The 26,692-nt window shown below is 40.7% G+C and overlaps 1 protein-coding gene across 1 annotated transcript; it reads left to right on the top strand.

Annotated features, from left to right (window-relative positions):
* Positions 1-15,564: 15,564 nt before the first annotated feature.
* Positions 15,565-25,587, top strand: ugt8 (UDP glycosyltransferase 8; the record flags this gene model as incomplete). The annotated part of the gene is made up of 5 exons (XM_079159530.1): positions 15,565-16,395; positions 19,060-19,202; positions 22,884-22,960; positions 24,103-24,322; positions 24,577-25,587. 5 exons carry the CDS (start codon positions 15,565-15,567, stop codon positions 24,956-24,958), a joined length of 1,653 nt encoding a protein of 550 aa, XP_079015656.1. The 3' UTR covers positions 24,959-25,587.
* Between the last annotated feature and the right edge of the window lie 1,105 nt (positions 25,588-26,692).

Here is a 26,692-nt window from a genome sequence, read left to right as displayed (position 1 = left end):
ACACACACACACACACACACACACACACACACACACACACACACACACACACACACACACACACACACACACACACACGAACACAGACTTCTTTTCCAGCCTAATGAAACTCTTTATAGATTTTTCATTCCACTGTCATTTGATTTTTTTTTTCTTTCTCCTGTGAGTCAATTTGCGATCACACAATGTTGACTCGATCTCTACACGAGCGGAGAGAACAGATGAGAAAGTAGAGGTGTAGAAAGGAAGGAGTTGAAGAAAAATAGGACGAAAAGTGTGTACGCCTGTGTGTGTGTATTTGGTCAGGATAGACATGGAACGTGTCTCAAGGAGCTGAGATTTCACAGCCCAGTGACTTTGTTGATGTGCAACTGATCACTGAGACGGTGGGAGGGAGGAAATGAGAGGAAAGTGGGAGGTGAGCTGAGGGGCTGTAGGGTAGAAGGGAGTTGAAAATCCATCGAGCAAGAATTAGGGTGCGTAATATCTGATTCCAACTATATGGCACAATAACAGCCCCCACTCTTCTGATGTTTTCCACATGCGTTTAGAACCTGGCGGCACATATTTGCTCCCAGTCTCCCACAAGAGCATTCGTGAGGTTGGACATTGATGTTGGGCCATGAGGCTTCGCATGAGGTTGATATTCTAGTTCATCCCAATAAGGTGGTTTTGGGGGTTGAGTTCAGGGCACCGTGAAGCCCAATCACATTTTTTAACACGATTTATTTATGAACATCATTTTGTGCATGGGGGGGCATTGCCATGTGGCAAGTAATTGCCATGTAAAAGGCCCAAAATGTTGCTACAAGTGGAAAGCTGTGGATCATATTATTGGCACTTTTCAAAGACTACAGCTTCCACAGATAAGCCCAGGTTGAACGACTAATACAAACAATGGCTCTGTTCCATTAAGTGTCCCAAGAGGCCTCTCCAGTGAGCCAGCATGTTCAATACCAAACACTTGAACTGGCTGCCATCAACGTTATAATCAATGTTATAATTAATAACCAGTTCTGTCAGAATGTCTGCCATGTAAAAGATCTACTGAAGATGCTCAATGCAATTCCACCGTTAGTTGTACATGTTCTTTTCCTACTGTGACCTGGGAAAATCATCTGTGAAAAATGGGCCCTCTGTATGTTGTTAGCATGTAAGATTTTCCTTAATTGGAGTTTAGGGGCCTTGTTCATGTATGCGAACGGCGGCGTCCGTTTGTAGAATATCTCTCTCTCTCTCTCTCTTGTTCAATGCAGCTAAATTTAATATATTTTAGTGGTATGGGTGTCAATCAAACAGTATTGCGAGCGTAAAATTACAATGTTAGAAATAACAGAGTTTTTTAATAATACTCTCCCTCTCTCCCGCCTCCTTAGTCAGTTTCCATCATGATGTGAGAAGAAAGATACTGAACTAGAGAAAGACTCAGGTGTGTCTAAAGCTTTAATTGGATTTTCTTATAATCTTCTGTTCTTGAGTGAAACGAAACGTTTGGCTTGTGAGAAGATCTTCTGAATTTTTCTTGATATGTAGGTGTATGCGAGTGAATTTGTCTGGAACATGGCTGTATATATGTGTGTGGGTCTTTGAGAGAGTGCACGGGAAGGGTGTGGGGGGTGAGTGTGTTATCTTGCAAAGCAGACGTTTTGGAGCATAGCTGTGACTATAAGGTCAGTGTGAGTCCTGTGTTTTAGCCCCAGGATGAAGAGCTAATAGCAGAATAATGACAGAGAGGGAAACTGCAAAGCAGGAGATAAGGCAGGCAGAAACAAAATGGCCATCGCTGAGAGGGCTGATTACAGAGCCAGCGAGCAAGCACAAGAGAGGAAAAGAAGCCAAACAAAGAGAGAGAGAGAGAGAGAGAGAGAGAGAGAGAGAGAGGGGGGGGGGGGATGCAGGATGAGCGATATGTGGATGGATGGATGTTCTGACCCCTGGACTCCAGTAAGTTGCATTTGAATTATTCCCTGTAAATTTTGAGAAGGTGACCCTGTCTTTTCTGTAACCCAGAAAGCACAAAACTCCTTTAAATTATGATAGAAAAGAGAGAAAATATATAGCTGCCTTTCCGAACTGGTATGTGATACCTAAACTGCCTTTGTGCTATCTAAATGCACCTAGCTGTACTTTTCCATTTCAGTGTACATTCACATATTACGCCATCTGTTTTCCCACAATCAGAGCTATATCTCCAGTCCCAAGTTTCAAGTCAGGGGACCTAACAGGATGCCTTTGATCCGTAGCTTGGAGAGCCAGAGTCACATGAAACATGTCAGCGCATATACAAAGACTCTTTGTATTTATGTTCAGGGAATAAACATGCATACAATTAAGAAAAGACTAGGAAGAGTGCCGAGGAGAATCTTATCATGTCACTGAATATTATGAACCAACTGATGGCAACATACTGCATATTGTTTTGGTTCTGGTGTTTGCTCTCCCCCCTGTGGGGATTATAGCACATTACACCAAATACGGAAAAGCATTGTGACTATGAAGCACACTTCCACTACGTTTTTTTTGTTGCATTTACCAAGACACAAAAAATGGTATGTGTCGCACAATTACTGAAACAATTACAATCAAATCAAACTGTCATGACCAGGTATGATGAACCATAAGCACACTCTCTGCACACTTAAATAACTACACATGGTGATCTACATGAGACATGCAAAACCACAAGCCTGTGTGTGTTGTTCGCTAACCTCTGACAGTGTTGCTCTCAATTATCAATCACCTGCGGCTAGAATGCTCCTCTGAACACACCTGTAACCAATTAGATCACCCAGAAATCAGAGCTTGAACACTAGAAAAAGGATTCAGGTTTGCGCTTTAGTGTGCACAACAATAGAGATGGAGAAAGAGTTAGAAGACTGTATAACTGCAGTATGCTGTATTTAGTTTACGGTGCGATACAATTACTCTATTGTGTCTGATCAGTATCATTATATTCTATGAGTATATGAATATTGAGAATAAACAAAGTTTCCCCGTTGCATTTGTGTTCAGTCTATATTTACAGCATGCTATTATTTGATGTTTGTAAAGTTGTGATGCAAGAATAATTTTTTTCGAGAAGAGTTTATATAGTGTTGATTGAAGCGTTTGCTTTTGCAAAAGATGTAACATATTTTGTATCTCTAGTTGGTGTTGAGTAGATGTTTTTGGTTTGTATGTGTAGAGTAGCAATTGCAAACAAATGTATTCAACTGAAATAGGAGTTTTGAAATCTCAATATAAACTGGGGCTCCAAATCAAATGAATATATACCAAATTAAAACACTAGATTTGAATTTCAATGTATCCCTCTTGCTTCCCCTCTCCAGGCAGGTCAGAACGAAGGGTAAGCTGCAGTGCAGTTTCTGCAGAAGAGCAGTCTCTCGCTGGCCACAATTCATTTACTCTTAAAATGAATGTTAATGTTCACAAACTTATAGAAAAATATGATTTGCGCTGCAATCTAATGCAACAGCCCTGTAATGAATTAATTATGAGGCTTATAATCTTCAGTTGTTGTTCACACTGTGTCAAAGTGTTGGTGATTTTTTTTGAGAAGTTAGTAAACTGCATTATGTTGAGAGGAGTTTCAAAAGTTTTTTCAGCCAACATTCACACACATGATAACACCACTAATTACAGCCTCAAACATGGCAAAACTGACAACGGCTGGATTTATCACATGGCTGTTGCAATGGATTGCATTATAGCGGCACCTAACTACCAACTAACTCAGTGTACATTGATTGCTTCTGGATGGCTCTTACAACACTGACAGTGTTCAACACACAGCAGACATCCCAGACTCATCCCATTCATTACAGTTTTTCTCATTTGCTTGAACACATTTGTCCATTGAAGAAGTTACATTTTCAAAACAGTTCACACACACACACACACACACACACACACACACACACACACACACACACACACACACACACACACACACACACACACACACGGGTGCAAAGCAAATATTTCCATCAAACAACAACTTGTGGTCGAATTAATATTATTTCAATCAATCTTATATGTATACAGTTCACAATGGAGGACCCTAAATGCAGAACACCAGGCAGGCAGGTTGAAGGAAGAAAAGGCAATCTTTAATAACAAAAAGCTGACTCCAAAAAGACAAAAACAGGCAGAATAAAAACAAAGAACGAAACAAAAACAAAACTGAGAATGAAACGGTAGGGCACGAGGAACACAGGCAAAAATACTGACAAGGGACATAAGCAACCAAAGCATAGAGCCTGACAAAGGAAAGAGGGAACACACAGAGTTACATTAGGGACTAATTAACTAATGAAACACAGGTGAGATAGAAAACAGGAGGGAAAAAACACAAAGGCAGGAGGTGTAACGAGACATGACACATGAACAAAACCTAGGACCATGGCAGCTTTTGTACTGCATTCTTTCTTCACCAAAGGTGGCATCTTTCTAGATAGGGTGAGGACTGATTACTGAGTAAGGACTTGTGCCAAGGAGTTTCACACAGGGGCATTAGATATTTGTAATTATGCAAGTAATTGCAATAAGCTATGAATAGATGTTTTTTCTTTGTTTAACACAGTGTATCGAACAGAGTGAAAAAGGGTGTGAATAATGTGTGAAACCATGAAGAGTTAACTCATTTGCAAGACACGACTCCTGCTGAGCTAAGAAGGTGATGATGAAGATAAAGTGGAGTTAGGCATGTTTTAGCAATCTAGAAAAACTGTTAATTTACGTAATCTCTTTGCAGGGAAATTGTTTCAGATAGCTATAACAATCGGCTTTCATGCTGCCTTTGAATAAATCAGAATAGCCATTCTGGTCTCAGGCTCAATTCACCAAGTCCTCTGAAGCATGAACCCTTATCTCTACAGTATTTACTCATGGACTGAAAGGTCACTTTACTCGATTATTCTCTCTGTTACATAGTGAGTAAGCATATACGCAAATGTCACAATTGTTTCAAGAACTGTTTTCTTACAGATGTAAGGTGTTTCTCAGGGCTGCTGCATTCTTCAGCCCATGCACCGTTTGCAAGTGTGTTCTTCAGCTTGAGCAAAGCTCACACCTGAGGGGACAACTGTAAACATGGTGTACAAAAAAATGATCACCAATAACTTTCTAACTTCTATTGCACAACATGTTATACTATATAAGTTTCAGTCATCCTTTAACAAGTTTTTTTACATCCCTATAAATATAACACTGTTAAAATACTTCCCATGAAATCCTCGACAACTAGACACACGATTCCCCACTAAGGTTAGGTGAAGACTTTTGATGAGAGTCTAGACAACTGATTGTCTGACATTATCCACACTGCACTTCCAACCTGATCCTGCATGTTCACACGCCACATCCGAGGGATCAGACACATCTTCATGAGGGATTAAGTCCAGCCCCTTCATTTAAAAAAACAAAATAGAAATTATCTCTGGATTCATGTAACAACCTCAGTTCTCCTGACACATGCCATCCAGTTGCTCCATTGAGAAGGCTGCAAACTCAGCTTGTTAAACCTCCTCACATTCTCCCATGTCAACCTCTTTTTTTTTTATCCAAAAGAATGGTCAGCTGTGCATGCTAGAGCACATGTTCAACGCTGTCTGGCCCTGCAGACCTCCAGGTTGTTCTTCAGCAGCCACACATAAGCAATTATTCATATTCTGCCACTAACACATGCTTGACTGTCCTTTCCCTGTGCGGACCAGGCAATCAATTCACACAGTCGAGACTACTGAGCATTCTGGCGGCCCAACTGAGAAATGACCTTCCTCGTATGCGCAGAACAACAAAATCCCTCCTTGCCTTCTGCCAGAGAAAACTCATCTTCCATATCTTATCACAAACACGCCCTCTGACTGAATGTTACTCTCGCTACAGCTCTCTGTAAAATATCCTCTGTAAAATTCCCTTATGTATTTCGTTTCAAGGCTCTCAGTCCATACACACACACTGTACAGTCAGTAGCCACTTTATACTCCCAGCTAAAACTAATACAGTTTAATACCGCCTAATATCATGTCCAACCCATTAATATCAACAAGGGTATGTGAAAGATAGAAACACATCTCAGTATAATGCAACACAATTCAACCTGCACCACAATCAGCAGAGTCCAAAATGATTATAGAGTTCAATCAACTGCTCTCTAAAACAATCCAATCAACAACATTGTGACCTTACGACAATGGGTTTTATTGCAGAACTGTTTTACCTGGTTGTATCTAAACTGGCAACTAAGTGTTTATAAGCCAGGGTCATGCTGAAGATAGTGGACATGAAATTAATGTTTCAAAACATTATTTTGCACCCTTTTCTTCGTACATATTTGTATTGTACAGTAATATATATGTAATGAAGGAAAAATGAAATGACTATTGTGAATGAAATGAATGATGTGATCTTATTTTTTGTATGCATTTCATTTATTTATGTGTTTTAATTTATCCATTCTACTTCCTTGTTTGTGTCCAGCCCCTGTGGCCCCTGGCCGAATTCTGCAGAGGACACCTTGGCCCTGTCAGCCATCAGAGCAAAACATATGGTGCCCTGACGCAGAACTTTGCTCCGTTCACCTTTTATTGAATCATATGCTTCAGTAAATGGTGATCAGAAATAAGGTATTCACATAATGTACAATATGTCTGGTATACCTTTCATTAAACCAGTATTATTGTGGTTAACTCAAGGGGGGCACAAAGACATCTACAGTATGTTTGTTGTCTGTGAAGTCACTTGGCTGCATGAATCCAAATGCCCCAAAAAATCCATTAATTTAAATTCAAATTTTCTAAACATATCTAATGTGGATCTGAGTGCAGTCTGACAGCTTCACTTGTCACTCTACTGATAACACACTGTTTGGCTGCCCTGCAAGGTTCTGATCAGCATTAGCACGGTTATGATGGAGTTAATTTCCATGAAAAGTACAACTCTTATCATGTAACATCGGCAACCACTGCAGATCATGTGATATCTGACTACAGATTGTGTTTGAGCGCTGAATGATGGGACGTTACCATCAGATACAGAAACATGGACATACCCTCTCATACTCTCACACGGGGGTATTACTTTAATCGTCAGCACTCTAGGTCTGTGGAAGAGAAGGGATTGCTTCCTTTTTCTTCTATAAAACTGTTCTTTAAGGGACTTTTTCTCATCAGATAGTCTGAGGATAGATAGCAACGTCGTATGCTATACATATTGTAAAGTCCTTTGAGGAATATTTGTGATTTTAGGTTTTTAGGTTTGCACTTATAGGGCTTTTTTAAATCTACTTGATGAAAAATCAGAACATCAGAATTCTTTATCTTTCCTATACAACTGCTGCTGGAGCTTGAAATATACCTCAAGGAGACACCCTCTGTCCTTGGAAGAAATCTCCTCCTAATATGCTGAACACCCTTCACACATTAGCACTGCCGCAGAGAAGAGGGGAGTGAAGGATTCATCTTGTGTAAATGTTGCCATGCCTCACAGGGATTACTATGTTTGTTTGTGAACTGTGATTTAGGTCATCACCTCCAAAAAATCAAACAAAACAATCTAAGTTAATGTTACAGTAAGAGCTGACTTGTTTGTATTTCTAAATGATGTCATACTATTGCAATGTGTTTCACTGTTACGCACAAAATTCCTTGTGTATTTGTTGTGTAGCAATATTGTTTATAAGCAATAAACCGTTTCTCATTCTGATTTGCTTACTAATCTTGTAATACTATTGTTTGTCCACTAGGGAGCAGAACAGCACGCTTATAGAAGCAGAGTCCTCCCGAACTGAGTTCTCAAAATGTAAAAAAAATGATTCAAAGTTATTGAGCCCCGCTATTCTCCAAGTATTGCTCATTTATTTTATCGTTGTTGTGTTGCTCCCAATGCGAAGTATTCCCAGTTTTATTCCTTATAGACAAATAGAACATATTTATTTATGTATCATCAAATCAGCAGGTTTATGACGAATTAGCAGTTCCCCCCAAATTAAGACATCAGAATACTTGCTTTGTGTGTTTTATTGCCGAGCCCTCCACAATCCAAACTCCCTCTGCTTTCTCATCTTTGTCCATTATTTTTCCATCTGTCTCTTTGTTTGCAGCATTTGACTTCTCCCAAAATATGCAATTCTTAGCACCCCCACTCTCCTGTCTCTTTCTTTTGTCACAAAAACACACACACACACACACACACACACACACACACACACACACACACACACACACACACACACACACACAGGTACCACGGGAGAGCACTGTCATGCTCTGTAGATTGGGTGTCCCAGGGTGATTAACTATTGATAGCAGAGCTCAGGTAACACACCTGATATCTGGGGACAGGGAGAAAGGAAGGGAGGGGGGAGGGGCAGAGAAAAAGAGAATATAGGAAGAAGGAGGGGACCATTGAGAAATAGTGTAATTGGGCAAAGTGGGAAAGAAACACTTGGTGAGAGAGAGTAAAGGCCGGTTAACAGACAAATGGCAAGTGAGTCAAATCTACAGGCCCTTTTAGGATTGGAGGGCTGGGCGGCTGCTCAGGCCCTGTAGCCAATAGCAGAGTGGCATATTGTGATGAGTCAGGGCATAGCTGAGGAAATAAGATGCCTAGAGCCACGAATGTATTGAAAGAGATGAACAGTGTGTGTGTGTGTGTGTGTGTGTGTGTGTGTGTGTGTGTGTGTGTGTGTGTGTGTGTGTGACCGATGAGTAAACAAATGAATCACTGTTAGACTACAAACATCCACTTGTCTTAAACAACACACTTCATCGTTCTACTCTCCAACCCCCATCCCCAAAGTTATCCAAATGTGCATTCCGTTTAGAAGATTTGTTTGCACATGCGTGTGTTTACTATGTAAACAGACCTACCTTTGTGTGACAGTTCAGTCCCTTTGTAAGCACAAATACAATGAATTCACCACTTGAATCCGTCTCCGCCTCTTTCTGCCTGATAAGCATCTGTCCTCTATTGACTGTTTGCCGGTTTGGCGTTAACCCAAGCCCCTTTTACCAACCCTCACCTTCACGTGAGCTAACAGCACACCAGCGTTTCTCCCCTGCACTTCATACCTACAGGACAGGGTGTGTGTATGTTTATTGTGCTGTAGCAAATGAAAATAAATGAGGTGGTGGATGAATCAAGACTAAGCTATCTATAACACAATCGTCAGCTGGTATTGTTTGAACAATTAATGGCATTTTTGTCGGGCTACAAAATACAACACAACACACACACACACACACACACACACACAGACACACACACACAAACGCACACACTCTTGTACAAACAGGGGACTAGTACAGATGGTGTAATAATGTGGCTCAGCAGAACAGTTTGCTGTGGATAGCTAATTATCTTGCTGATTATAAAGATATATTGCAAAGGATTTTCACCAATATGGTTTTAGTAGAACAGAGTGCTGAATTCCAGCACCATCAGGAACTTTATCTTCCAGCCCTCTGTCATCAATCTTTTAGAAGCACACACGCACACACACACACACATGCACACACACGGACAGATAGTTAGATAGATAGATAGCGTATGCTCGTAAAAACATAATATTTGACATGGCTTAAGGACATGGAACCATCTCTGCAGAATCACGCCGATCAGTTTCTTCCAATCTCTCATTGCCATCAACCTTACCTCACATGGGAACAATTACTTATTTCTCACAGTTTCTATTGAATGCATATCTACTCCTCTGGGGAGAGGGTATATATAATAGGTGTCAGATTTTTCAATAAGGCACCATTTATAAAGGGAATATTATATGTAAATAGAGGCTTTGTTTATGGTTGATAAATAATTTACTTATGCTTTATTCAAAAGAATAACTTCCAGGTTGCCAGGTTGTGAAACATGTCTTTGAGTGGTTGGACCATTTGACCACTTACTTGCAGAATCTATTCATTAACACAATGTACAACTGCAGACTTGATGGATTAAAAACCCTATATTAATTACTTTTTAATAACATTTAAAGCAACATACTAAATGGTTTATTACAATGTGAACTCATTGGATAACCCACATCATTTAATTTTACACAGATTTATAGTTTCTAAACAAATGGATTATTAAAGGATTATTTACAACCTGACAACCAAAAAGTTCCTTCTTATTATCTTATAACTGATCTATAAAGCATTAGTATATGAGTTACGTTATACAACGTATTAGACATCAAACAATCAATTGAAGCAATCCATTAGTGACTAACAGAATTTGTATTTAAATTGATAAATCTTTTAGGTTATCAATCAAACAAAAATGGAAGATATTCTCTAGTTCTTGCCTCTCAAATGTGGAGGTTTGCTGCTTTTCTCTGTTTTGTATCATATTAAACTGAATATCTTTGAGTTTTGTTGCTCCAAACTAAAGAAGCAATTTAAAGATGTAACCATGGGCAATTATTACAGGCATTCTGGAGAGAAAAAATAAAATCGACAGGTTGAAAAATATTCTTTGCAGCTGTATAATTTACAAATTTATAAAAGGTGCCTTATTAGAAGGCAGTAGAATATCAATACATAGCCTATTGCAACAACAATACAACTCAGTAATAATTCAAATGATCTCGGAGGCAAATATCTTGATCAATCATCAATTGAATACACCCTGTGTTCAATCCAACAAACATGACGTCAGCCAGAGAAAGATGGCCAGATGTTGGCCTCCTTTATCAATACAAACTAACCTGTGGCCTAAAGCCTATTATCCCAACTGTTGACAGTATCTACACAGATTCAGCCACCTGCAATAGAGGCGGATTCTTCGCACTCCACCCTTCTTGTGCTTTACTCAAACAAACCCCCCCCCCCGCCTCTGCCGCTCCCTTCGTCTCCATCTCGCTACACCTCTAGTCCCCGCCTTTCACCGACCCTACGAGAGGCACTGGGAGTTTAATGTTGTTCCCTCTGCCCCGTCTTCGATACCCGGGTATCCATTTTACTTTACTGCCACTTTTTCCCCTTGCCACTTATTTGTGCTTTACCTCCCCGGCACTTTTGAGTTCAAGAAACTTCGAACAACTGCAGGTGCACCCCCCCCTCACACCTCCATCTCAACCGAGCAACGTCCAAGTCACAAGGTAAGGCGAGAACACCTGCGAGCTCGATAGAAACAGGTGTAGCGTTATCCGCAGCCTGTAATCCACATTACGTCACTCTTTTTTATCTCCGTTCTTCTCTTCCACGCTTAAAGTTGCGAAGAGAATATTTCATATTTGTGGAAGTTGACAGCTGTGAACTTTACGGTGTTGTTTTGCTGTTTTTACTGAAAGCTCAGGTGCGACGCGTCGGTCGAAACCTCGTGAGATGTAGGTGAGACCAGTTAGCTGTGTGCTTTCAAGTCCTCCGCGAATTATCCCTAACGGAAATGTCACCGTAACGCTACTTAATTGTCTGTATGATGTATTTGTGAGTTCACGAGTGGACTGGTATTCTTTAGTAGCATCGCAATGGTAATCTTACTCTTAGTTTTACTTTTCAATATTTTGCCATATCATAATACAAAAATAAAGAAAACACTTTTAAATGCTGATTTCGCTCCCTGGATTATCAGCCTTATATGTTTCTGTGTTAGACCCTGGTGAGATATTTACTTATATATATATATATATATATACTTATTAAACTCCAGAAAAAAAAAACATTGTCAAGGAAAACACAGGCACCCTGTCATGCTGGTATGACATTGTGCAAGTTATTATAAGAGTTTTATTTGTGAAGTCACATTTTGCATACTTTATGATTGAGTTACAGCTGTTGAGAAGGTACAGCTCAATGTGCAGCAGGCTTTCCTATATATGAACTGAACACTATACACGCACTACACTCAGAAGCTTATTATCGTATTTTTTGCACCACCAGGGTACCTGATCACGATCACCTGATGTTTCAAAAGACACTGCCAACACCAGCATGACTTGGATGTTTATTAACTGATTCATTTGCATCCTCCATTCTTAGTGCTGTTGCTTGAACACTCAAACTGTGTGTGTGTGTGTGTGTGTGTGTGTCATGAGTTTGCCTTTACCCAGGACAAACTCATCTAGACTGAGACAGGCTACAACACTGAAGTATAAAGGTTGTCAATCCTAATTTCATATTCGATGTCATTGCAGGAATATATATTGTGTAAGGATATTTCGCAGCCAGTCATCAGTGTTTTTTATTATTATTTGCAGTACATTATGTTAATGATGTGCTGTTGATGGTTACAGAAAACCTCCCTGCTTTATGTCTATTAGCTTTAATAAATGTGGATTCTTGGTAAAACAGAGCCTGTCAGACCTGTTCTTTTGTGATGGTGGTTCTTGTATGTCGGATGTAATGTGAGATTATTGAAATGAGAGGAATGAGTACAGGGAGTCAGCAACAGTGGCATGAAAGAAAGAGGAAGGTGACGGAATTGGGTTAAATAGGACACTGAATGTCTGGTGAGTTACAGTGAGAACTGTATTTGACTGACTGAGTTAATGTGGTGGATAATTGCTTTCATAATGCTGAAAGCTCAGTTGGCCATTTTGCCATATTTCCATAATCTAAAAATAAAGATATAAGGGCTTGCAGAGACACCATGTTGTCATTAGAAACAGCCCCTCATGTGCCTTGACATAAAAAAAGTCAAGTGTTTTTCTTCCCACTTTAACTCTGTTGTCCCCATAATTCAAGATCTAAAGGCTTTTGACCTTCGCTCAACTTATCTATAAAGTGCTCGTGGCTCCACCTTTCACGTTAGACATAGAAGGACAGAGTTGTTCTTTTACAGATATCACAATATTCTCCTTAACCTTCCGTAGACTTTGAGCTGATGTGCCTTTTCACACATTCGTGCACTGGGGTGTGTTTGTTGCAGACGTTGAAATGAATCTGACTTGCGGTCTGATCAATATTGCATACCACATTTAATGATTTCATTACACTTAACAGCTTTCGGTAGTTTACAAATCTGTCTCAAATCTGACCTGCTAAAGTGAACCGTATGTCTAAACCCATTTGGTCAGTGTTTTTCTTTCTTTCTTTTAAATAATCAAAGCCTTACTAAGCTAGTCTTGCTAAACTTGGCCTTCAAGGGACCCCACTCAGATTCTTTTGGAAGATCAGTTAATCACGCTGCATTTGAAATACATAATGCAAAAATAAACCGCTTGGACTGACTTGTGTTTGACTTAATATCAGTTCTTAGAAGACACTTCTCCCCTCTCAACAGGGTGCTTTGAGCTAATTAACCCCCACTGTGGAAGCAGCAAGGCAGCTCTTCCCGCTGTGCTAAATCAAGAAAACGTTAGTCCAGATCATGGTATTAGAGAGTGATAATCACCGTATAATTACCTTCTTGTTTTCCCTCTTAATAGTGGAAATTAGCTTCTGGTTCAAGCTGTAATTGGTGTGGTTTTTAATTATACACAACTGAAAGCTGCGATATAAGGCAATCTATTTGAGATGGGAGCAGAGATATGGTCAGAGTTTTATTGTTTACTGTGTTTTATTGAGGCCTAAGTAGTTGTTTGTTTTGCACAGTAAACTCATCTGTGAGGTAGTTTAAACTGTTGCAAATATGGTAAAGATACCACTGACTTATGTCAAAATATGGCACATTTGGATAATCATATCAAATAATCAAATTTATGTTTAATGCAATCACTTGTGTAGCATGGTTATACATTACATTGGAAATAATGTTTCATATGTGTAGAATATTAATTTTTTACTATTTTATTTCTCTTCAGTAACAATCATGGTGCTAATCACCAAGTCAAAACTGATAACCATGGTAATATAATCCTAATGACTCACTGAACGTCAATGATTATGACTCATATCTCTTCTTGTTGATACAGAAGGGAAAATAACTGAAAATATAGTCGAGGCAGAATATTGGGTTTAAAGGAAAAGTATGAATATATTTTGCAGGTGACTTTTGCTTGTGCACGATATTTATGAATTTGAATTAACAGACTCACTGGTAAATTCCTTACAAACTTTAAAATATGTTTATGTCCTGTTTTAACTTTTGTGCCTTATTCATCTCCACTTTGTCTTCACCTGATGATTTTGTGTCCTTTTAATTCTCTTAATTCTGATAATTTCCTCTCCCCTCGCTGTGTGCAGGGTAACCAGACTCCATTGTTAATTGTAATTCAAGTAATGACGCATCACAGTCCAAGGTAGACAGCGGCTGGTTTCTATAGTTACCATCAACAGTCTGGGCCAAGAAGTGTTTGTAACAATATCCTCAGGACAATGCTAAAGAGAAGGGTGGTCACCTTGAGTCCTCTTTCTACCCCAGCTGTCTGTGGAGAGGAACTTCACGTTGTGGACAAACCGGTGGCCGATGCTCTACATAACCCTGTACAAACAGATGTAGAGTCGCATTCACACTCACGTCCACACCTACAGGCAGTTTAAAATGTCCTATTCCCCTAATCGTCTGTCTTTAGACTGTGGAAAGAAATCCATGCAAACGCAACAATCTACAAACTCCACACAGGGAACACCCAATTTGGATTTAAACCAATGACCTCTCCCATTATAATCATCTTCTTATCAAGGTGTAGCGCATTTTAAGGCTGATTACATTCAATGCTCACACAATCGTGCAAGATTCCTTCGTCGCCCTCGTACATCCACTTCTTTCGGCCTCGTCTGAAGTTATGAACTGATAATCTGGAACAGCGTTTTTAAATGAATGTATGCTATCTCCAATGCGCTAAAAGGAAAGCTTGGAAAGGAGATAGCTGACTGTTATGTAAACAGTACAAAATGATTCATCTGCGGATTGTGTTATGTCTGTAGTTAATCATTTAGACTGCTTTTCTTTACTACACAAACATCCTGGTCCAAAGCTACAATCACACTTCTGCTCATGGAGTTTCATTCATAGATGCCCCCCTCCAGTGGTCGACACATTTCTTTAGGTGTAACACCTGGAAGGGGCGCACGGCTTAGTCATTGTAGTTTGAGAAATCGTGGATAATTGATGACTCTCCGTAAAAGCGGTTCTCCAGTGTTGATGATTAATCCAAGTGAGAGGGAGAGTGTAGGCATATATATATATATAGCACAGGCTATGACATGGTGGCAAGATAATGGTTCTTTGTGTTTGTGAAGAGAGTGGCCGGAGGTTTAGAATGACGTTGGTGCTACCCACACTGTACACAGTGAGTGAGCGGGGACGAAGGGGTTGAATAGAAATACAGACAGAGACAGGCAAAGGTGGATTAGGAAAGGTAAACTAATCAGGATATAACACATCTACTCACACGGATACTGAGGACTCTCCCCTATGTTGGTGACTGATAAATGGTGGGCCAGAATAAGGTTTTAAGATGATGTTCTTTTTTCCCTTCTGTCAGTCCTATTTTGGCACCTTTCTGACCTGGGCCCAATCATTCTCAGTATTGAATGTATAGAATGTTTGACTCAATTTCTAACAACAATCTAGATTTTTCTACCTGATGATCAGAATTGATTGATATCTGTATTATGACGCTTCTTTGTTTTTCTTTAAATGCCACTCGTTGAAGTTTTTCTCTGTATAATTCCAGCCATGCTACTACCCTCGTCACTACTACTCCTCCTTGGCCTCCTCACATGGGGTCCCGGTGCATCGTGGGCCGCTAAAGTGATCGTGGTCCCACCCATCATGTTTGAATCACATCTCTACATCTTCAAGACGCTGGCCACGGCTCTGCAGCAGGAGGGCCACGAGACCCATTTTCTGATCTCAGAGGGTCGCGGGGTGCCCCCCTCGCCTAACTACCACCTGCAGCGCTACCCGGGGATCTTTAACAGCACCACGGCCGACAACTTCCTCCAGTCCAAAGTCAGCAACATCTTCTCAGGCCGCCTGACGTTTCTGGAACTGTTTGACATTCTCGACCACTACTCCCAGAACTGTGACGCTGTTGTCGGCAGTGTTGAGGTGATGACCCGCCTCAAAGAGGCCAAGTTTGACCTGCTGCTGGTGGACCCGAATGAGATGTGCGGTTTTGTGATCGCTCATATCTTGGGTGTGAAATATGCCGTGTTCAGCACCGGCCTGTGGTACCCTGCAGAGGCGGGCGCCCCTGCCCCGCTTTCATACGTACCCGAATTCAACTCATTGCTCACAGACCACATGTCTCTGGTCCAGAGGATCGCCAACACAGCTGTTTACCTGGTGCAGCGCTTCGGAGTCCGTTATATTGCGTTACCCAAGTATGACCGGATTATGAAGAAACATGGAGTGACGCCTCAAGTGGCCATGGCGGACTTGGTGCAGGGCAGCCAGATGTGGATGCTGTGCACTGACATGGCTCTGGAGTTCCCCAGGCCCACCCTGCCACATGTGGTGTACATAGGAGGCATCCTTACCAAGCCCCCCAACCCACTGCCACAGGTCAGTACTGTGATTCACACAGGCAGCTGACACGCACATGGTGAGATTAGCAAAGACAGACACAGTGGTTTTGTGTGGTCTCATTGTTTCACTTTTATATTGCATTATCTATGGCAAAAAAATAAACTTTTGATGGATAAAATAACTTGACAGCAATGTCTGTTTTTGGCTAATCCAACAACATTAAGGTACTTCATCACATTGATTCAACCATCGTATCAAATCTAATGTGGTCATGAATCAGTCTTTTCCCACAATGGCCTAATATACCCAGATACATGGTGATGGGATGGTTATCCCAACATCAACCATATTATGGAATATATATATATATATATATATATATATATATAGATATATATATAAAGATTCTGTGATAGTTGACAAATTAATATAATCTCACATTATTTAGCAAACTGTATTTTGTCATATGGCCCAGCACTACTATGGAGTCAGTGTCTTTAGTGTTTATGGATCACGATGGACGCTGGAACATGAAAATAGTGTTCTGTGACATTAGCGACAAAAGTACTGCAATACGATGGCTAACTAATGGCAAAAGAGTTTGACTATTACAATATGCTAAATAATGTTTTTATAGGCAAGATGGGGAGCCATATTGTTATGCTTTGGCATTTAAACATTTGTCTTTTTATTAGCAGGAGTCCACTTACACACTATTTTTAGAGTGATTTTAAGCAACAGGGAGAGCTTGTTATTTTCCTTGTTTTTCTTACTGCGCATAAATCTGTCTTTTTGATCGGCAGTTGTTATTAATTAATGTCAATTAATTATAAAAAAAAAGAAATTGGGGGAGAATTTTTTATATCCAATTGAGTTCATGGGTGGAATTAAGTCCCTACTTTTGTCACTCATGAAGCCTTGCCTGAAGCTCGTTGTCAGTTCACATACACTCTTGGTATTATCTCCCGTCTTATCAGTCTGACTGAGATTCAGTATTTTTTTGTATCTATCCTTGCTTGTCCCCATTGTCTCCGCTATCATTGGTAACAGCTATTATCAATCCCGCTACAAAGTGATCCTTTATAGACGATGCTGGGGTGAGATTGGGTTTGGGTTGAATGGAAGCGGTGGATTTTAAGCAGAGAGGAGAGTCACGGAGAGCAGAGGCGGGCGGTGACGGGGGGGTTAGTCCAGCGTTCGGTGGCCCGAGGGCGCGGGCCATCGGCATCCACTGCAGGGGGTTTTGGAATGCCACTCCGGCCAATAGGGAAATAGGAAGCATTGTGCTGTGTTGTGTGGAGGGAGTAAGAATGGAAGCGGAGGGAGAACGAGGCCATTGTTCTGGGCAGAGCTCTGGGGACACTGAGACTCTTTTATGGGGTCACTGAGGCTGCGTTGTAGGGACACAGAGCCCAGTGTGTCCCTGATGTTGCCCCGTGCCAGGGCCAGCCTTAGCTGCCGCAGCTGGACCGTTAGCCTCCCTCCCTCTACTCCAACATGGCTGCTCACTTCACTTACCAGAAGCTGGTTTACTGAGTCATGTGGATAGGTGGAACAAGGCCAAATGAGGAGGAGGAGGAGGAGGATGTCATTCCTTCTGCAGAAAAATAGTTGACAAATACTAAATCGTTCTCAGTGAAGTTTGTGGATTACCAAAAGTTTCTTAGATGATTCTAGAGACATTATATTAAGTTGGCATCAGAAACTCAGATATCTCTAAACTTTACAAATGAAAAATGAAACTGTCTGGTGGCTAGATAGCCCCAAAGGGACAGGAGGAAACTCTTTGTTGTGATTTAGTGTCCTCAAAGGACTCCAAAGGACTTTATTGTCAATATGTAGGATGTTTGAAATGTATCTGATGAAACGTTTCTCATTTGACTTTTGTATAATTTTATGGGGTTTTGTAAATTATTGTTAATCAGCAGTTTCCCCACAGACACAATCAAATATATTGTATTGCCGTCCCCATAATAGACTTGCATTTGTATGGTTTTAAATGAATTGATTTAAAAACGTAATGCACATGCAGTTTTCATTTTGTACAAACGAGAGCCTGGAGAAAAATGGTGATATCTTGCGATAATATGCTACTAATATTATATATTGAAGTTATTATTATGTAATGAGGAATATACTTTGAACAAAAATACCATAGATTTGACTGTAGCGCTCTCAGTATTCTAGTCTATTGTGGGTTTTTCATGTGTCAAAAACAGGAAACGGTGCCTTGCAGACGCTGTGTGATGAAATAAGGTCATGTAAATTTATTAGGAAAATGATACAGGTCCATTAATATTAGTTACTTTATGGACTATCGGCGTTGTCCGTTAATGTTTTAATATGAAATGATGATATAATACAACACCGGGCACCGAATTGCTTAAAGCAAGGTCGGCACATCCTTACTTGCAATTCTGAGGCATTGACCTAAATATATTAAACAGCCTCATGAATTAGACATTCTCTGTCTTGCTTGATTAACTTCTACTGTGGACATTTGTTCTGTGAAAAATGTCTTGAATTTGAAAGTAAGCACTAGTCTACATGGATATCATTTCACCTGCTGCAATATGGTATGAACAGGAAGGAAACACTTGACATAGTAATGTTTGCATTGTATTAATATTCATCTTTTTCATGGGCAAAGAATCTCTACATTCTTTTAGTTCTCATTGTGTTTCTATTATACCCCCGCAGGATTTCGAGGCGTGGGTGAATGACACAGCGGAGCATGGCTTTGTAGTGGTCTCGTTTGGAGCCGGGGTCAAGTACCTTTCCCATGACATTGCTCACAAACTGGCAGGAGCCCTCGCCAGGCTGCCCCAGCGTGTCGTCTGGAGGTGAAGTATCTGTTTTTGTCTCTCATAACTGGACACAGCTGTCACTGTGACAACATGTCAACACAGATTTTTGAGCTTCAAGTTACTGATTTTCCTCCACTCAGCACTCAGGGGGCTCTGGATGTCAGAAATGTAATTGATTGTTTTTATATGGACCTCCATAATCATCTGTGCTACTTCTGTTCAATACAGGCAACATGTTGTTCCTCTGTGACAGACTTTGTCTCTTCAGACCAAAGTCTATATTCCCACCTCACATTTGCTTCACGGGGTTATTTTCCAGTAGAACAAACAGCATTGGGTTGTAGAACCTGAACTCTAAGAGACTTTGTGCTCCTCTGAGGAAAACTTAGGACAGAATCTAACGACGATGGCTTCACATTTTAATTATGGCAAGACCGTAGTATTTGATTCAATTCAGCAAAGTCACAAACAGTTAAACACACTGTTTTGTCTCACAAACATGCAGACAAATGGGACAGGCAAAATATGTCCTTGATGGGGAAACTAAAACTAATGTGTTGAGGATGAATTAATAGCAAGAGGTCCTTCACAGAAGTGAGAGAGATCTCAAATCTCATCTTTTGTAATCATTTACACAGAATGATCCACTGACTATGACCTGAGCAGAAAAACACAAAATATAACAGGGAGGAGTGAATAAGAGGAGAGCAAGTGGTTTCAAATTCCATCCATGAAGCTGTTAATCCTTAACTCTTATCTTGGTGTATTTAAGAGTTTGTGATTCATTGACCACATTCACATTGTTTCTGTGTACTTTTTATCCCACAGATGACTGAAGAATAGTTAATTAGACATCCAAACTGACTGCCCTGAGCTTGCATAATCCTTATGAGAGCATAACATTTGTTTATATAGGTCAATCTGTTCTGCAATGTCCCAATATTGACTGCAGGAACAAAGCCTTGATCCTTGTAAGTGCACGCAGCTCCTAAACCTGGCTTCCCTTTAAGTATATGTTGTAGCTGGGTTAATGTTTGACCCTGTACCTGTGTGCAGATGTTGGTGAAGGTCTTCACTTGTACGAACACATTCCACAAGTAGAACGTCTGGTCCAGTGATTAATACTTTTAACGTTTTAAAATGTTAGTAGTTTTATTAGGTTTATAGATCTTTATTTCTTTTCAGTTAATACATCGTACCCAATAACTATTTATAAAGATAATAAACATTACATTACATTTCCTTCTGGCAATGTGTCTAAGTCACACATTTGCATGTCACAGAGTGTAACATGCAAATGTGTGCAAATGAGTGCAGTAGTTTACCAAAGTTATATTTCTAGAACCCACACATGACAAGTAACCAACTGCAAAAGGTTGTATTATGTTCAAAGTAAACCATTAATTGACACCTCAAAGAGAGGTCAGAGGAGCGATAATGTCAGTTGGACAAGTGTGAGGATATCAGATGAAAATGCTAAGAAATGTTAAGTCTGTAAGATCTTAGGATAACTTTTGAGAGACACTTTTCCTTTGAGCAGCATACAAGAAATATCATCCAAGTTTCTTTTCATCAACCAACAATCATCTCCAAAATGTAACACAGGCCTCTAAGATCAGCTGATAAAAACCTTTCAGCTGTTCCACCAACCAGACTGGAAACCAAAGGTGACCGAGCATTTTTGGTTACGCCCCCTCGGCTTTAGAACAGCCTTCCCCTCAGTGTGACAGCGGCTGACTCCACTGCAATCCTTACAAGATGGCCTACACATAACAATTTAATATGAGCTTATTTCTCTTACACACCTTTTACATAATTATATATGAACTTATTTCTTTCATTTTGCACTTGCTGCTCATGAATGGTTTCAGTGCTGCATTAGAAGGAAGGAGTGACAATTTGATTTTTTTTTTTTTTTTGCACAAAAGAAATATGAAATGAGTAGAGGATTAAATGAAATTGATACGAATCATAAAGAAGATGAGGAAATTAAGTATGTATGTTACAGAGTGAGTGAGAGTTGAGTGTGACCCTTTCTACAGAAACAAAGCTAAATAGACACCTGCTTGAACTGTTTTTACGTGTATTTAGTAAAACCTCATACCGACATTTTGGCCCCCCTATGCCTTCCTTAACACACAAGTACTTTAATTATGTGACTGCTTATCTTCCTTGGTTGTCTGCACCTGGGGGGAAACAAGCAGTCTACTGTGGTATTCTAAGAGCAGGGTTCAACAAAAGACATTCACTATATGATAGAATGTGTGGGGTTGGAAACACATCGAGTAGCTGGAGCTGGGCAGAGTCCCTGGTTTGATCTAAGAGGATCAAATTGTGGTTAGAGTGTCTGGAATAGGGCGGTTGTCAAAAAGCTTGCCAGGGATGTGGGCAAAAGCTACTGTGTGTTGTAATGAGGAGTGCTGGAGTAACAATGTGTGACAATGTGTCATTTTAGGATATAAAATGACACATTTTTAAAAAAGGAGAATCTCAAGCACTCACAATGATGCTCCACATGTCGGTATCTGACCGGGTTTACAGGTGAAGTGAGTACAATGATATAAGCAGGGGCCCCAATACTTTGTATGTGACGTTGAATTGTAATCTGGCTTTTCAGTGGCCCTTCCAAATGGAAAAAAAGGAAGAGGGCTGATGAGAGGGACAGGGACCCGGCCAAATGAATCGTGTCATTGATAATTGGCTGCATGAATGTAGGCTTTGATTGACAGTGAATTGGGGCTTTGTTGAAGAGAGAAAGAGAGATGAAAGACTCTGGGTTAGGGAGAGAAGGAGACAGAGACGGACGGATGGGGGTCGTAATGTAGCATGCGTATGTATTGTGCGCTGCATTTGTTGGAAAATGCTTCCGCACACACATCCACAGACACCAACAGACATACACACAATGCTGTACACATTCACCACCACCCGTAGCAGACAAAGGGTCAAGATCTTAATGTCTGGGTGAACAAGCGATGCCCTTCTGCTTTTTGGCTTTTTGTTTGGGAAAACAGAGATCAAAATTGAATTCCCCCTTGTTCCCTTTCTGCATCATGTAAATGTCAGACTCAAATACTTAATTTACCCTTCTGTATATACATACATACATCTCTTGTACTCTCTATACATCCTCTGCCGTCACTATGCATGTCCCTCATGCCAAGAAGAAGTATCGCCAATGAAAGATCAACATTAGAAATACAAATACAGTCCACAAAAGAAAACCTGAGGAGCAAAATACACAAGTTAGCTGAACAGTATTGAGAGTTTTGTGGTGAGGTAGTCAGGCAACCAGCGGCGACTCCTGAAAGGTAATTAGCTGGGACAAGGAATAGTCTGGCACATTTACCCCCCGTAAAACTGTTACATGTCATTTTTACATTTCTATTAACAGGTGCTGGTGGGTAGTGTTGTTACCTTTGGACAGATCCATACTAGCTGTTTCCCACTGCTTCCAGTCTGTTTGCTAGGTTAGCAAAACAGTGTATTATCCAGAAAGTCAAAGTGTCAGACAATTCTTTGAATAAAAGATACATATAATCCTCCAACAAAGGCATTTAGGGAGTAGATATAACATGTGCACTGATCTGACAAATATGAAATACTGTGTGAATAGTGACTCAGGGGTTTGCTCTGTGTTCATACACTATGACAATGATCTACTAAAAGGTGAGCTAAACTATCTCACTCATCATTATTTCCTTTTTCCTTCCTTAGATTCTCTGGAGTTCCACCCAGTAACCTTGGCAACAACACCAAGCTTGTTGATTGGATGCCTCAGAATGACTTATTGGGTGAGTACATTTGGAGGACGCCGCATACTGCGATGTGTACTTCACCTTCTAGTTCTCCACTGTCAAATTGGCTTATTGAAATGCACCATATAAATGTAAATCTATTTGTCACAGCTTATGCTCGGCATTTTTACACAAGGTGGTCCAACTTATGGTCTGGCGGACTTTGCTTTGTGTGGGGGGGGTTCCTCCCATACCTACTTATTAACCACAGTAGGGGGGTAGAATCTGAGTGTGTTAGCCACGCATGTCAGGAATTAGCAATGCAACAACATTCATATGTTGACAGCTATAGCATTGTATTCTGCAGTGGTGTAATAGCACCATGGTTAGCCAACCCTGCGAATACAGACGTTACGCCTGTCTGGCTTTCTGGTTGCTCAGTAAAAGGGATTTTAGAGCAGTTCACCATAAAACATATATTTCCTATTACTCTGTTGCACCAAAGTGCATTTATGTTGATGGCCAAATGGCCAATTCAATGTTTATTTAATTGAATAAATACAGCAGCTGCATCTCCTTCCAAATATGATAACATTTGTGGGCTAGTTTTAACTGGAGCATGTCCTCCAACTGTCTTCATCTATGGAGAGGAAAGCAACGGCTTATAATTGAAGTGTGATTCTCTTTGAATAGGAACGTTGCTGTTGTTGCTGTATTCAGTGCCAGAAAACAAACTTTCAAACTTCAGTCAATCATACTGAAACTACGCAGGTGGATATATAGGGCACTGATTAAGAGGGGAATTCAATTTGGCCATGTTTTCGGTAAATTGCACCATTTGTATAAATTGTTGAAATAGGTATAGAGAAAGTGAAGCATTTACATTGAAATGTCTCCCCTCATAAAAAACACTGATTGATGTATTTTGTTAGTTATACTGATGAACTGATACACACACACACACACACACACACACACACACACACACACACACACAGACCGTCTGTTTTCCTCTAGCTGCAAATGTCTCGCATTCCCAAAGTGGGGAGCAACAGTGAAATACTGCTGTGTGAAGCATTTTATAAGCTGTACAGTATAAACTGTAAATAATATAGCAAAATAAGCACCCTGTCAAAAAATGACCAATGAACATACCACCTAATATGCAAATTAAATCCCCCGTCCCTCCTGTCATGTAGGCCACGCCAACACAAGGGCCTTCCTGAGCCATGGTGGCCTGAACAGCATCTACGAGGCCATGTATCACGGGGTGCCGGTGGTAGGTGTGCCCTTATTTGGAGACCACTATGACACCATGACTCGTGTGGCAGCCAAAGGTATGGGAATCATGCTACACTGGAAGTACATGACCGAGGAAGACCTCTACACAGCCCTGACCAGCGTCATCAAAGACACCAGGTTAGATTACTAAGTCACACATGAACGCTTTTTACATTAGTGCAATTGTTCGTCAGTGCCATCTGGTGACCATATGTGGAATCAACTCTCTGTGACTTCATGGCACACATGCAGTGTTCACCATCTTTATCTCCCTTTTATGTGGTTGTGCTCTCATGAGATTGCCCATAAAGACTTGTGCCCTTGTGTCCTTGTCCCTTTTTATATCCTTGTTTTTACATCCTCTTTCCCAACCTCTGTCTCTCCCCACCAAGGTACCGCCAGCGAGCACTCACTCTCTCCAACATTCACAAAGACCAGCCCGGCCATCCTGTGACCAGGGCCGTCTACTGGATCAGCTACGTTCTACGTCACAACGGTGCCAGCCACCTGCGCTCTGCTGTCTATGAGGTGTCTCCCTACCAGTACTTCCTGCTGGATGTGATTTTTACTGTAGGGGCTGCCTTGGCTCTGGCCGTCTTTGCGCTGCGACGGTTGGTACGATGGCTGAGGGGGAAGGCCGGGGATCAGAGCAGAGGAGGCGGCGTCGCCAGGGATGATGGCAACATGGCCAACGGACATTGCCACAGCGAGAGCATGGCCAATGGGAAACACAAACGCAACGGCTCTTTGAAAAACGAGAAGAAGATTAATTAGTGTTTTGAATGGCCGAGAGGGACGAGGAAGAAGTTGCCCCAAGGACTTAGCTCTAGGTTTATTTTAGTGGTTTCATAAAAGCTTTGAGAGGAAAGCTGTTCTTAGGGCTGTGTCGAGAGGCAACTGCTACTCTGAGCGAGCAAGAGGCTGTAGGAGGATACACCATGCATCGTGTGGGGACAGAGCAAGGCATCGGGTGCTCAAAATCTGTGTGTGTGTGTGTGTGTGTTTGTTGGTGTATGTGTATGTGTGCACTGAGGCGAATTTAATGAAAACTCTTAACAAAAGCAGCTACTGCAATACAACACCAAATAGAAAAGTAATTGAGGATGAAACACAGGGAAGACACATTGGGAAGACATAGTTTCTTCATGTGCGTCATCTCTCCTGCATGTTTTCTGCTGTCTTCCTGCTCTCCTTACCAGTTGAAGGATGCTAGAGAGGAGAAATCCTGAGCGCCAACCCCTCATCCTCAGAACAAAAAAAGAAAACAAATGGATGACTGATAAATAGTTAGGATTTAATGTTTTTAACTGCAAATTCTGCTCCAACAAATGTCTGGTAAACTGTAAATAGAGGACCAATCTATTTATTACTGTACACATTTTAATGATGAACCTTTTTAACCTATCTATTTTTAATTTATTTGATGTATCAATGGTGTGATTGCATTATGGTAGATAAACACTCCCTCTTCTAAGCTAACATTTGCAAAGGATTGTGTGCTGCATTTTGGTGAAACAAACAAAACAAAAGACTGACAGCTGCAGTCATTTCAATTTTGCACAGCAGCTGCATTATCCACAGTATTCACGGTGGGCTTGTTTTTCAAAATAATCCGTGTTGAAAATATTTTTGATTTTCCCCTTTTCACATGGTAGTGTCATCCTGTGACAGCATTTGGCTGTGCACCAGTCCCATTGGCTCTGGACTGACAGTTTGTTGGGGTAGAGAATAACTCAACTGAACTCTGTTTGGCTTATCAGTGTGAATAGGTTGATCATGTTATCGTCAAAAAAGATATAAATGACTTCTGAGAATACTGTGGATAGGCAGAGCCTGATCAGAAATGTGCTCTGGCTCATCCAGGTGATCAGGGATGAGTGAGAGCATATTGATGTATGATTACTTGCTTTGTCAGTCCCATTTCCATCTTCTATTTATTAATCAGTAAGGATTCATCACTTGATTGCCATTTTTAGTGCGACACATGACTTTGTACATTCCTCTATGATTCATTTGATGGATCATTTCTAACATACTGTATGCAGTTCGGGGAAGAAATCCATTTAGCGCCTCTCCTTTGCAAGTTTGTTAAGTCTGTTAGATTTTGTTATTGAGGTTCACGGACAAACTAGGTCATCCTTATGTAATTATTTTAACTTTTAGTGTGAATGATTGATCTGTATGTGGCCTTTTGTTATGCAAATATTAGTTTATGCAGCATGCTTGAATACATGTGCAGATGGGCTTGTTGCTGTTTACTTGTGTGTTTTAGATCACTGTACAGCTTTAGACTGAGTGTACGGATGAAACAATGTAAATGAGGTTTGTTTCTCGACCGCTGCGTCTGTTAATTCTCAATGCAGATGGAGAAAGGGTGTAAGGAGGGTGAAAGGGTGAATTAGTTCCAACAACAAAGGTGAACCTCACTACTTCTACAATGAGTGACACTGATCCCCGCAGCGCAATTCTCTTTGCTTGAACCCCCGTCGAGGAGATCAAAGTACAGGG

This window comes from Pholis gunnellus (genome assembly GCF_910591455.1).
Source record: "Pholis gunnellus genome assembly, chromosome: 5".
NCBI classification, from domain to species: domain Eukaryota; kingdom Metazoa; phylum Chordata; class Actinopteri; order Perciformes; family Pholidae; genus Pholis; species Pholis gunnellus.
The sequence above is the reverse complement of the archived record's forward strand: the minus strand, read 5'-3'. Positions and strand labels throughout refer to the sequence as shown.